The sequence below is a fragment of the Amphibalanus amphitrite genome, unplaced genomic scaffold, assembly GCF_019059575.1.
Source record: "Amphibalanus amphitrite isolate SeventyFive unplaced genomic scaffold, NRLGWU_Aamphi_draft 000856F_arrow, whole genome shotgun sequence".
In the NCBI taxonomy this organism is placed as follows: domain Eukaryota; kingdom Metazoa; phylum Arthropoda; class Thecostraca; order Balanomorpha; family Balanidae; genus Amphibalanus; species Amphibalanus amphitrite.
The window spans coordinates 121,119-135,268 of record NW_024882350.1 but is presented as its reverse complement, the minus strand read 5'-3'; the positions used below and the strand labels follow the sequence as shown (position 1 = coordinate 135,268).

Genomic DNA, 14,150 nt, shown 5'->3' with positions numbered 1-14,150 from the left:
AGTGTAAAGTCTATGAGTGTTTGAAGTCTGGGTAAGTGTTGTGATGAGGCACGTTTTCCCTTCATTTGGAAATTGGACTCCAGTCATATGGACACACTCATAAAAAACACTCCGGATTCGACCAAACAGTTGGATGGAGTCAGAACAGGCACCACTGGGCGGGCAGCGGACAGAGACCCCACTGAGCGGGGATCGCGGGCCGGGACTGAACAGCAGCTCTTACCTTGCTGAGGATGATCTCTGGTGCCAGGTACTCGGGGGTGCCGCACAGCGTCCAGGTCCTGCCCTTGACCCGCTTGGCGAACCCGAAGTCAGTGACCTGCGGCAGAACAGACGGCGGGGTCACAGGTCAGAAGGACGATCACAGGAGCTCGAACCAGGGGTCGGCGGAGCTAAGGCCATGAGATGGGAGGACACAGCACAGCCACTGTAAGCGATACGCCGTCTCAACTGGCCGCGGGACAAGCTCATGTACCAGTTTAGTGACTGAGTCCCTTTGCCATCAAATAAACAGAGCCAAGTGCTGAGTCAGAGCTCAGTCAGCCGGCTGCTCGCTGTAAATAATCGCATCATCGGCCCCGACGGTATACACGAGCCACAAACACTGGCCCAAACGACGGCCGTTTGGCGCATCATGCTGCTTTGATTAACCAATTACGGCACACAGTTTGGGACAAACGAGACGATAAATTGGGCTGTAACAAAACGTTCAATATTTTCTCTGTCTAAACCGACAGAAGTGGGTTTCAGAACAGACTAAAAGACAATTTCAAGAAGGATCTGCCAACTGACCTAGAAATTGTCATCGCAATCAATTACTATCGGGATTTCAGTGCCATGCTGACTGCTGACCTCGATCTGCTGCCTGAACTCACGACCATTTCAACAAAGACTCGCCCCATATCAACTATGTTACTGCGCTACATCACCCCGGCAAACCACAACCAAGACAGACCATGCATACCGGCACCACGACCTCAGCCCACCATACACTAAACTCCGCAGTCACCTGCGTCACTGGCCATCTGTTTCCCAAGCTGCGAGTCTGTTTTACGAGCTGACTGCAACTACGCACTGCCGGAAAGTCCCTCAACGTACGCCATTCACCACCTGCCGAGCCCGGCACTACGACACCCGCGGGGCGTCTGATCGCACCCGCACTGATACCGTCCAGCAATACCCCCTCATTGCGCAGACGGCCGGAAAGGGTCGACCACCGGGGAGGAGGCAGGGGGTATGTACGACCTGTCGGCGACACCCCGTGACGTCAGACGCCCGTACGGCGCTGACGTTAGTGACGTCACGAGCAGAGAAACCAGCCAACGTCGGCACTGGGCGCGGCGAGAGAAGCCCCACGGAGCTCCTCATTGCCGCCGGCGCTTTCGCCGCCACCCCGCGAGTGCCCACATCCTGGTCAGTATGTAGATCGATGGCGGAGCGAAAAACTATGGAGGTCCAATGCTGACACTTCTGAGAGCTTTCTCAAAACCTCCAGGGAGGCCCGGAGCAGCGAACCCGCACCGACAGCTGCTTAGACATCGCACTGACGTTGATCTGCTTGACTTTGATCAAATAAAATTCTACGTCGTAAACGGATTCGCCACACACCCTAGTCACTGCCGTTCTTTCAGCACCAATGCCGTTATTGTATCTATTTAGCGCATCCCAGTAGTGTCCTCCATACCACAAACCACACCATCACTTCCTGTGGCAGCGAGCCCGCGGCCGTGGCTGTCACGAGCCACACAAAGAGCGTGACACGGACACGACGCTGGGTCAGTGACATCCCATCGACAGGGGTGGGGTCCCGGGGAGGGGGGGGGCTGTGCCGTGTCAGCACGCATCCGCTGATAGCGCCGATGACGCGTCATCGGCCGCCGAGCCGCCGAGCCAGCGGCACGCCCGCTGATATTATGTCATGCGATCGGCCGAAACATTGGATGGAGGTCACCCAACAGGGGAACGTCGCAGCGACGCAACGTAGACCTCACGATAGAAGAAGCGCTGTATAGTCAGCGTTTTCGATGGCCAGCATAGGGTTCCGTAACGTGGTTAGAAGACTCTACCCTCGCTGAAAGACCGCTTCGTCCACCTATCGACACACTTCTGCTGTGAGCATCATGGTTGATTGTCTTATTCCATGCCTTTCGAGTTTCGTTTCGTCCGATCACCTGACGGCACCTCCGCGACTCGTCACTGCTCCATCGTCTCGCGCGCCGCGTTCGCCGCGTGCCGGCCGGTGCCGCGCAGTAGGTGTCTCGGCTAATGACGGCTGCCTTATCGTGTCGGTCAGTCGGTGCCGACGGCGGCTGTCACTGGACCGGAATGGAGCCGATACTACAGCCAGACGTGCCGAGGGCTGATGATTGGCTTCCCGACGGAAGTCCCGAGCTGGACAGGCGCACGACGTAGTAGCCGGGTCATGAATGCATCGGCATGCATACCAGGTTGTCTCCCCAAGAAACCGTTCAGATATTTTCGTCAAAGTCAGTTTTATCGCCACTAATCAGCCTTCCAGAGCCACTAATGCATGCACTCTCTCCTTCCCTGCTCGTTCCAGCCGCAGAGCCCCCCCCCCCCCAACGCCCGCAGCGCGATGCCAGCAGCGACGGTGACCTCGGTGACCTCTGGTATCCAATGGCAGAGGTCATGTCGGCGCACAAATGGCCCCGGGCCGCGGGCCGTCACTGCACCGTAGCGAGTGGCGTGCCAGCCCGGCGACCCAGACTGAATGAGGGAGGGACGAGAGCGGATGGACGCAAGGGAGAGGGCGAGAGAGAGGTCGGGGGAGGGTAGAAGAGGGAATGGAAGAGAGGATGGAGAGAGCAAGGGAGGGTCGGGTCAGAGACGAGAGTATCCAGGCTAGAAAGAAAAAAGCAAAGGAATAAATAGAAAATAAAAAAGAAAAGAAAAGAGAGCTGGCCGGGAGGCTGGGCTCCTGGAGCCAAATACGGCTGATAACGATCGTCCCAGCGGCGGTGCTGTGGAGACAAGCCCCTGCTAATGTCACAAACATTCACGAGCTGAAATAATCCAACTGAAAATAATCAACAAAGCATCCTCTGGGCTCTAACATCGGGAGCCGTCAGCTGCAATACATCCGGGACATTTCAAACCCGGGGACATCACACGTTCTCTCTGGCTGCAGCGCTTCAAGTACACTCTCGATGCCATTAAACCCGCGCCGGCGACCTTACCGAGCTCGGCAGCCCCCGGCACCCGACCTCTGACCTTTCACGGTCACGGGTCGTTTCATAATCAGAACCCGTGAGCGGCCGCGCGTCCCAGAAGAGCTCTTCTCGAGAGCGCCGGCCGCGGGGACGAGTGGACAGGCGACTAGTCGCTCTAGCAACGGTCGCATCTCATCCCTCCCTTCCCCGGATGAGGACCGTCCCTCTGCAGGGCGACACAGTCCTGGCGGCCGACGGGATGTTATGTCTGGGCACCGAGCGGTACTGCTGAGCGCAGCGAACACGCCGATGCCGCCTCGCACATGTTCCACGAAAACAGAGCGCCACTGACCTTTGGAGCACGCCGTAATTCAGGTCGTGGGCGGATGACGGGCTTAATTCCCCGCACCAGATGTCTGCGGGAACAGGGCGTGCATACAGGACAGGCAGCCGCACCATAGAACCGGGGGCGGCGCCGTTTGGCCAAACACCAGCGCGCACTTGGAGAAATACTGCGCACTTCCTGACCGACTCTGAGAGCTCGAAGGGCACGTTGGCAAAAATCCTGTGCTGAGAAGACGTCATGAAGATTCCACTCATGCTCAGCCGGGTTTTACCGTGAGGTCAAATGCACCGCGGCTCGCTATGAAACCGATTTAAACGGCCCCCAACCGGAGGTCTTCAAATGTCACCGGCGTAAACAAAGCGTGAGTCTGTGCTCTGAGCCAGAGAGGAAAAACGCGGCCTTATCCTCAGCGACAAAAGACAGACGACTATCAAAGCAGCACCGCTGGCTGGCTGGCCGGGCGGGTAACGTGTGCCACCGCCCCAAAACGGCGGCCAATTGACAGAGAAGCCATGCTGATGATGTCATCCACTCGACTCCGCCCATAGGAAGAGGATTCCGCGGCCAAATTCCGCCTCGTCATCTCACAACAACCCACGATTGGCTGCGGACAACACTCTTTTCACCCTCGCTCTATCAGTCCTTTGAAGGCGTGGAGAGCTAGTTGTGGGGCGGTAGCCGCGCGGCCGTCAGGCCCGCCCTCCAGTCCCGCCGTCTTGATACCACGCGTATGGTGTATCAGGTGGACGGATCACGCGTCTCCACGGAGAGTGAAAGCGCCGCTCGCCGGTCCGGGGCGCCGTTTGGCACGCACGAGGCGGGAAGCCACTGGATCCGCCCCGAGAGACCCAGGGTGCCGCACGTTCCGTCACACCCGCCCGTCCTAGCGGCGCCGGTCCGGGCTGCCGTCCCGCGCCTTAGAGCCAAGTCCACGCCACGCTACTTCTTATCATCAGTCGTAACGTCACGGAATGCTATTGGCCCCTAACGTGGCCCGCCCTTAACTCCAACTTGAACGGACAACCGGAGTTTTTGCGGCTCCGCCAGAAATTCTTTTGCACCATGCTGTAGAGCCACTCACAGGTGAAAGCCAGTTTTTCGTGGCTGGGATCAATCGGGGCGCTTTTTCGGGTCGTTGCCGCCTGGGCCGGCCCTCGAGTGGCGAGTGTGTTGATCGTGTCAAGAGAGGCCGTTGGTTAATCAGGTGGCGTTGACGGGAGAGGGACTGCCATTGTAGCGTCCGCGGTCGCCGGGCACATCCGGATCCATCCTGTGCACTCAAATCCAGTCGGCGGGCACAGGCAGGCATCTGTGGCCACTCCATGGATGACATAGACTATCTGAGGGAAGATCGAGCTTTTCACACCCTTCCCAAACTCCGCCCTCTTATGTCTGATGTCCTGCCCTCTGCTGCCCTGACGCGTGCCGAAGCCACGTGAAGCAGCCCCTACTCATGCCGTCCCGATGGCCCTCAGCCAGCTGCAAGTCCCCGGTCAGCCGCTGAGCCCGGCTGACGTCACCGACCGGCCCGCGTGCTGGCAGGCGCCGCCACCGGCCGGCCCCGGACCAATAATGACCGTCCGATTAGATAGGTGCGCCGGCAGATGAGGCTCATATATTGACAGCCGGGGGCGGCCCTCAGCGCTCCGCGCCGCGCCGGCCGGTCAAGGCTGGAGCTCTCGGAGGAGCCGGCTGATGACTAACTCCGCGGAGGTATGAAGCTGGGACACACACGTTTCACACCAGCGAGAACAGGCCAAGAGCTCCGCAGTCTGCCCGTCACCACCCACTCCAACTGTATCAGACAGCCCGCCACCAGCGGCGGACGGCCTGCATTGGACGCGGCGCGACAGCCACTATTGGAGCTTTGACGGCCGATGGCAGCTCGCCAGCAGCTCACATATACGGCGGCGCCGCGCACGTTACAGCTTCGATAATAAACGCGATACGACGGCGGCGCCGCGACGATCGGATATCATTGTTGGGCGACGGGCTGGAGACGAGGCACGTCCAAAAAAACGGACACCAAAAAGCCCTGGCGTGCTCGGTTATCTGCTGCAGTGCAGGACAGGCGGCGAAAAAAGCAGAGAAACATCTGATGATCGGTGGTTGCCACGTCGTACCAAAACAGCTAATTGTGAGGAAGTGCCCGCAGAGCGGAACATATGATGTTGGGATAAAAGATGTATGATTAGGTATTTAATAAGTATGATTAATTACTTCCAGGCCGTTCACAGTCGATGCTTTTGCAGAGGAACTGACAGGTAGTGTTGACATTCTTGTAGAGATGTCACTCCTTCGTCAGTTGAAGTCATTTCTCCCGTCAGTTAAGAGACAAATAAATAGCAACGTCTTCACTTTGAGTCTACACCACCAGCCGCAACACAGTCACATTCTCCCGTGAATCAGCCATGGCCGTCAAATATGGAAGGTCAGCGGTGGGCACTGGGCAGTGCAGAATGGACGGCGGAAGGCGAACGTTGGACTGAGGACGGTGATCAGTGGAATGTATGACGGTCGACGACACTTGCAGGCCGCACTAGCGCCAGTCACGGCGGAAGACTCCGAGCCCGCCCCGGCGGCACCTCAGGCCCGCCGAGGTCACGTCCGCCGCCTCCCGGCCCGCCCACCGTCCATCGATCGATGGTGGCTGCCGACCAGCCGGCCCCGACCGGCGCCATTAGTCACAGGGCGTCAACAGGCGGTGACGGGGGACTCATCGGTCGACGCAGCGCGACGGCGCCGGTCGCCACCGGGGTCGGCGAACTCATCGACAGTAGGGTGGGCCGCAGCGGTCCGTTGTCAGGCGAGGTAGAGCGTCAACGGGTGTCGTCACTGGCCAAGCCACCCGCTATCACCGACCTCTGTCTGTATTAATACCGAGAATCGCTTCGTGGAGCTCGTCGCAATAGGTTACTGAATCACTCAGCACACAGCGCAGATGTAGCGATCACAGGTGGTCTGTCACACTTTCTTTTGCACAATAGGCTGTCGACAGCTGTATAAACACCCAACGGCCGTCATCATACCTTCACAGTGCAATCAGCCATCACCCCCGCCCGCTACCCCGTCCCCCGTCCCAAGCTGTCGGTAGAGCGATCCCACCGTCCATCAGTCCATCAGCCTGACCGGTCCCGCTGGGTCCGGGGAGACGCTGTCCGTCTCAGCGGCCTGTCTCAGACGGTATGAAGGTCACAGGACCGGCCCGGGCCCACGGCGGTCCGAGCCCGGCTCAGCGGTCAGCGGGTTCGCCGAGACTGGCGTACCAGGCAAGCTCAGCGCTCAGCGGCCACAAGGCTGGGGTTTCAGACGACCGGCGGTGTTTGAAGGACAGCTGAGCTCAGCGTGCATGGGAGCTGATGCGGTATCCGCCAGAGACAGACGACAAGCCGTCAGGGCCGCTCAGATGTCAGCTGAGTTCGGCAGTCAATATCAACGGCAGTTAGTTGATACGGTCAGCAGTCAGCGCCCACAGCTCAGCGGAGCTCAGGATTCTCAGCTCAGGACACTCAGCTCAGAGGTCTTCACACTTGCCCTAATCCGTTCAACTCAGCATCCTCAGCTCAGCGCTCTCAGCTCAACGTTCTCATTTCAGTACACTCAATTCGGTCCGTTCAGCTCAGCCTCAGTCCGCTCAGCCCAGTCCGCTTGGCTCGGCGCTCTCAGCTCACTCACCCGGGCCCGTTCAGTACGCTTAGCTCACTGCGCTAAGCGAGGTGTGATGAGCGGCCACAGATGATCAGTAGACATCAGATCGCGCCCAGACGGCGCCGGCCGAACTAGGTCGCGCACCACCTCACAGATACGGTATACGCCAGTCTGACCGGGTGAGCATAATTGGGATCAGGCTATCAGCGATTAAGATGACCAGGAATCCAGACAGGCTCAGCGGCCATTGCGTAAAGCCTGGCCCAGATCACGATTTGAGTACGGTTAAACTCTATCTGGCGTGCAACTTGTCCGGCTTTACGCTGAAACAAACTTGGACGGGGATTCTGGCTACTCGAGGTTCGGAGCGGAGCTCACAACATCGCTACGCTGTTTACCGAACTTCGCACCTCTGCACGGTAAATTCTCAGAAAATAAAACCGCTATCTCTTCAAGCCAAGTCAAAGTGTACGCATTCATTTTAACGAACCAGGAAATGTTCAACCGCTACAATAAAAAATTAAAATAAACACTTTCTGCGGCGCAATTACGACGCACACCTACGCAATCAAACAAATGACGATCAACCAACAAGAATTGTGCACTATTAGCATCATTGCTACACCTTTAGAGACAAAACGTGCTCCAGTGTTAACAGTTTTGACTGGTGTGCCAAAGAAATGATTACACCTAAGCTGAGAGAAGCATCTTTCAAATTGACATTTCAAATTGACAAAAAAAAAAAAAAACGGAAGGACGTTTGTGTGTTAAATGACGGTTTAGAGACACGTTTCTTACCTTGATGTATCCCTGGCTGTCTATGAGCAGGTTCTCGGGCTTCAGGTCCCGATAGATGAGGTCCAGGTAGTGCAGGTACTCGAACGACAGCACGATCTGGGCCGCGTAGAACCGGGAGTGCGACTCGCTGTCGGAGTCACCCGGAGTCATCGGTCAGACACGAGTCAAAACGAGTCACAACACATCACACACAACTCAACGTCGACCTAACCAACCCGGACATCGACAGAGTACTGCCCAATTCATTAACCGTGTAGATTTATGACGACAATACGGACCTGACGCAATCAACACAGAACCGTGTGCACGACAGGCGACCGGTGCACACGGAGCCGGGTGATCCGGTCACGCTACAGCCGCCGCGCGCGGACCCGGCGCGGCTGTAGGTAGCGTGCCGACGTGCGCCGCTACACCGGTTATGTGCTACCGCGAACAGCGCGCACAACCATCGCCAGCCATTCAGCCATTAGCCGACCAACCACAGCCACATGCAGGATTAGGGGGCCCAGAACAGACGGCAGTCAGTTTACGTAAGTTAATTGCCAGCGTGCGTATCTGCAAGACACAAAAGCAAAAGCTGAAAGGACTGAAATAGATGTTATATAAAGCTGTGGTCGCAAAGCGGATGTCAGTAAAGCATGTGTGTCACGACCTTTTACAAAGTGCATTAGAGGCACATAGACGATGCATCACCATGCGGGCATGTAAGGTCAGATCCCTTCGAAATGCCAAGAACGGCGAATTTTCTCCTACCATCGGTGTTATCCTGATCCTATTCAATCCCCCAGGCCATACAGCCACCACCCAGGAGTGCAGTCGCGTTAGACCCGTTTCGCCAGCTCCGGCTATGCCTTCCACGGCCTCTGGCACTGTCCGATACCGCCCATGCCACTGCTACCTTCCCCGGCCTCTGGCATGGTCCTGCCGCCACGGCTGAGCCGCTCGGACCAGTCCACACCACCTGTGTCCGGTGCGAGCCGCCCTGAGCCGCTGTGAGCCACCCACAGTGCCTCTCCGAGCTCCGTCCACCAGTCCGGTGATCTATGATTCCTCGTGCCGCCGCGGTGTCACGCCAGCCGTGAGCGGCCCCATCTGTGTGCCGGCGCGCCGCACCGCGGATACCAGAGGCACGCGCCTCTGATCAATACATCGGCACCGAGCCGGCGACGGCGGCGACGCATGCCGGGGCAGGGGGACTGGGGAGGGGGAGGGAGACAGGTATGGAGAGGGGGCACGGACTGGGGAAGGAGAAAAAGGACCAAACAGGAGGAGCGATTGAGGTAGTAAAAAAAAAAAAAAACAGAAACAGAAACTTTATGAGGTTAGATGGAAATAGTAATAAATGAGTCTAAACTAGTGACAGGGATAACGTAACGATATCAAATCTCCAAGTACGAGTAATAAGGCAGCCCCCAAATGCATATGTGGATATCGGATACTTCCTAAACCGAATACCTACTCCCTAAGATGGCGAGGTCCGCGCCTACGCACGCTGGATAAGTTTTATTCGGAGAAGTTTCGAACCACGTTGATTATTAATTACGTTCCGTTCCGTGTTTGTTCAGGGCATGTTTTTTCTGTCAGCCTGATTTATGAAAGAGGAAACGAAAAATCCTCATCTAAAAGTAGAAATTCTTGTCACGAACCACAGCGCGGCTGCCGACAAAGCCTGATGAGCCTAACTGCAGAGCCGACGATTTAATGAGGCTCGCCGCCCAGCCTGTATCCGGACATAAAAAGAAACGATGTGGCGGCCGTGTTACCGACGCCGACACGAAAGGCACGGCCCCTGCGACCCTAGTCTGTGGGACACCATCTGACAAGGACAGCCGTGTCGGCACCGGACCGGCGGCTCCACGGGACTGACAATCACGTCCGGTTTCAGCGGAGCCAGTCTCCAACGATCCCCGATTACTGCCGGACTTATAAAGCGGCCCCAGAGGGCAGCCGCACGGCCGCGGATCACGGTGCCTTATCGCCGCGCCGCAGGCGTCACTTGTCAGACGGACTGAAGTCTGTGTTTGTGGCCGCAGCCGGACCGCAATGGCACAAGTTAGGGACTGTATGGAGGTGGGCATGGGAAGGCGGACATACAGAGACAGATATACAATCAGACAGCTATCAGCACACATACAAACAAAAAGAATATAACGACACACCAAAGCAAAATATATAACAATTATAAAAACTTAAAGAGACATTGATGCAATAATTTAGACGGACACATCCAGCCAGCCAGACAGACGGACGGACAGATGTATAAATAGACAGATAGGACTGATAGACGCTGATTGGAGCTGAATGGGACGACTGTTGGCCGGAGATTTCGCGGAGCGGCGCCGGGCTCATGATCAAACGGAACCAAGTGATCGGTCATGTCCCCTTCCCTCCTCCCCCGGCCACTCATCCCAACTGGCCGCCGCCGCCGCCGCCGCCGCCTGCAATGCGGCTCCGCGCCATATACATCGGCTGGGGGCTCACTGGGCACGTTTGGACGGCAGAGGCGCCGGCAGAAGCGGCTGAGGCTGAGCAGCGGGGGCGGGCCACTCGAGGCCCTCTCTGACTTGGCAGACTGCCTGCCCGCTCTCAGACGGGCGCAGCGGTCCGAGGGCTGACGTCAAGCCCGCGGAAGTTACGACCGGTTGGGGAAATGTATGCCGAGGAAAACGTGCCCCCGCATGTGCCGCGCTAAGCGCACGGCCACGGCCGGCCGCCGACCGTGACAAGGCACGACCTGATCGCGATCAGAGCAGCGTGTCTGGCCCGGGCATGCCCCAAGTGCCGGTGTATAGAGCGGAATGTGCCGGGTTAGTGCCTGCATGCAATGCTAGTGCTTGGCATGCTGTGAGAAAGAGCGGTGAGAGTCATGCACGCCAGCAATGATCTTACCTAAACCTGCCGCTTTTTCTAAGATGAGAGAACATCTCTCCACCGGGTACGTACTCTAAAACCATGTAAATTTGAATTATCCTGCAACAGAACGGGGTCGGCATTAGCGCCAGCCGGCAGGCCAGCTGAACACAAACGGCCCAGAGCGACGACACAATATCAACAGCAGGGTCCCTCTGAGCGGCGGAGCTGGAACAGCAGCGGCTCCTGCAAAAGGCGGCGACACGGCGCTCTAATACGGACCCGGACAACACACCCCGCGGAACCGGGACACACGGACACGCCCGGACACCCCGCCGCCGAGCGCCGGCCCTTACTGGAAGCCGCGTTGGTGGCGGCCCTCAGCCGGCGAAGGTGGAAGAACATTTCTCCGCCAGACACGTACGGCAGAATGATGTACAGGTTTTTGTTGTCCTGTAACGGTGACACGTCATATGGCTGGGGATGCACGGAACACAGAACAGCAACCACGTCCACTGCTATACCTACTGAGGACGCTGAAGGGGCGACATTGGCCGCCGCACGAGTCAAAATGACACGGGCCGGCTGTCTCGCAATAGCATACACGCAGCAATTAAAACGTATTTCCGGAATGTAAACATTATAATGGTCAAATATCTTCCTTCACAGGACAAAACCAGCTGGCACGCTGCGCTGCAACTAAATGCATCACAATGAAGGCACTTATCTGAAACTGATAGGCCGTGAATTAAAGGTTACATAATCAGTCATAATCCCGCACACAATGCAGCCGTGCCTGATTGCATTCCAGTCCGGGCGGCTTTGCCAATTACCGCTCCAGCCGCGACACACCTTGGCCATTAGAGCTCAGCCCGTTTTGATCCTGCCCAGATCTAGGTCAGACCTTTTTCTTCAGCTTCGATAACCTCCCCGGCCGCCGAATAGGTGCCCGTCTAATCACATCCTTATCGGGGGTTTCACGGGCGCGGGGCGCGCCGGTGTGGGTATGCACAAAGCCCCGGTGTGTAGGTAGCTGCGGCAGCTCCTGGGTCTGTGACAGCTGCTGCAGCTCAGACTAGGCTGTGCCAGGGATCGTCCGGGAGCCTCAGACAGCCGGCTCCCCATCCCCGGGCTAATTAGACCGTAATGAGGGCTGGCGCGGGCCGGCGGTGACACCGGATCCCCGCAGGGGGAGGGGGAGGCCCATACCCTCCGCATCACGCGGCGCATAACGCGGCCAGACTGCACAGACGAGAACTGGAGGCAGAACAGAGCCACACACCGGCACACGCCCAGCCACGGTCTACGGGGACCCTGTGTGTGAATTGAGTCGGCGGGCGAATGGGTTGGAGAGCGGCCCAGATGGTACCCTGGAGTATCCAGAGGTGGATTTAATTCGGGCCGAGAGGTCACCGCCTCAGACTGTCTGGGAACACCGGACCAACTCAGCTCAGTGTGTCACCCACACGGCGACGGGCTGTCATGAAGAGTCGCTCAGCTCGGGCAGCCGGGCAGCAGCGAACGAGTCGCGCCGGAACAGCCCGGCTTTAATGGGTAAACTAAATTTAGCCGCGATTTAGTAGTGTAAGCGCCCACACGAACCGGCTGAAAAATGCCTAGATTGCATGCCGAGTGCCATACACAGCAGCAATGACGGTGATCCGCTCCCCGACACGGCGAGGCGGTACGGTTTTTAGAGTGACTTTTTACGTCATTTCAGTGAAGCTGATTCAAAGCTTGGCCAAACATCAAGTCATCCCAAGATAGCTGCCACAACGCCGCCAATAATATCGCATCCTTATGATGGGAAGCATGTAGACTCCGTCAACAAATACGGTAACTTTCGGCGTAGTGAACACACAGCCAACGCAAACACAAGTGTTGGCCGCGAGCAGCAGAGATTGCCGCTAAAACACCCGTTACGAAACAGGAATTCACATTGTACTGAAGCCACGGTAAACACAAACGCCAAGGTCTGTTATCGAATTACACTGATTAATGAAACGTCTCTGTCTACAGTTTGTTCTGATCCTCCTTTCCACTAGCAACACTGTTTTACATGTGATTCACGAATCGTTTCAGCACCCAGAATAGACATTTCGTTACTCTTATTCGTGTGTCTCATTCAGCTACCGCTATGCTCAGCGAATCCACAGGTGTCTCGACAGGGCCCACCCACTGCCCGCTCCACAATGGGCCAGCAGCTGCACAATCAGCCCACGTACCGCCTACCTAACGTCGAGCCGCCGCCGAGCGGCATGTCGGAACCGCTCCTGAACGGCCGCTCTGCTAAATCCATTACGCCCTAAACAGTCACAGCGATATAAATGCACAATGCACACTGAAAGTCAATAACTGAAATAAGCGCAGCTGATTGGCATGTTCCTTGCAAATCGGGGAACTCGGGGACTGAAAACAATTGGGGAACTCTGGACTGAAAACTATAACACAAGCAGAACACTGACAAAACATTTACCAGTGAGAAACAAAGTCAGACTAAACGTTGCAACGACAGGTGCTAATACAACTTGCGATGAAGAGCCAAATAATATTAGACAAGTTAGATTCGCAGTGGATTTGACAAGAGATGTTTTGAAGAACCAATGACCCGCGTCCACCGACTCACCTTAAAATGGTACTGCAGACTAACAAGGAAGGGGAAGCTGATCGCCTGGAGAATTCGCTTCTCATTCAGAGTGTGCTCGACTTGCTTCAGGCGAACCACCTGAGGGCGAAGGAAGAAAAATCGTCAGAATACCAGACACCGTTACTGTCAGCTTTTTTGCACCGAACAGCACCGAACATTTTGATCACGCATTGTAGTGCATTTTTAGTGTTGTCCGGCCGTTGCCGTCGGTATGATGTCATCGTTACGTCCTACGACCTTGGGTGTCACGCGGCACACGAGCAATATTTCTATAATAGAGTGCATTGAGCTGGTGTGCAGTGTGCTATTATAGTCAGTTTACCGAACTGTACCAACTGTACCAAAAATATTAGCACCGTAAGCTGACGCCCGCTGCACACCATATATCGGACCAAACAAGGCACTATTTACGGCTGTGTTAACATGATGATGTCAATATAGCGGCATTGGGCAAGCCACAGAACTTTCAGAGCCGCTTCAATGAGTCACTGCGTCAGAACATTTATCGTCACAATACATAATGAAATGGGTCTCCTAGCGGGCAACTAATTCATTTTCCATGCAGAACAAGCTTCCGACCAAAAATGGAGCCGGGTCGAGTCCTGTCGACGGCGCCAGTCAGCTCATCTGTCGGTCCGGGCTGACATGTCTGTCTGTCTGTCTGTCTGTCTGTCTGTCTGTCGGTCCGAGC

At 56.4% G+C, this 14,150-nt stretch overlaps 1 protein-coding gene across 1 annotated transcript in view; it reads right to left on the bottom strand.

The window, feature by feature from the left end:
* LOC122367188 (cAMP-dependent protein kinase catalytic subunit 1-like) overlaps positions 1–14,150 on the bottom strand; it is a 51,469-nt gene that overhangs the window by 6,858 nt on the left and 30,461 nt on the right. Inside the window, exons 4-8 of the mRNA XM_043340081.1 lie at positions 13,439–13,537; positions 11,248–11,265; positions 10,852–10,916; positions 7,963–8,089; positions 224–319 (exon numbers count right to left, since the gene is read on the bottom strand). Of these exons, the coding sequence (XP_043196016.1) occupies positions 224–319; positions 7,963–8,089; positions 10,852–10,916; positions 11,248–11,265; positions 13,439–13,537 (405 nt within the window). The remainder of the gene's footprint in view (positions 1–223; positions 320–7,962; positions 8,090–10,851; positions 10,917–11,247; positions 11,266–13,438; positions 13,538–14,150) is intronic.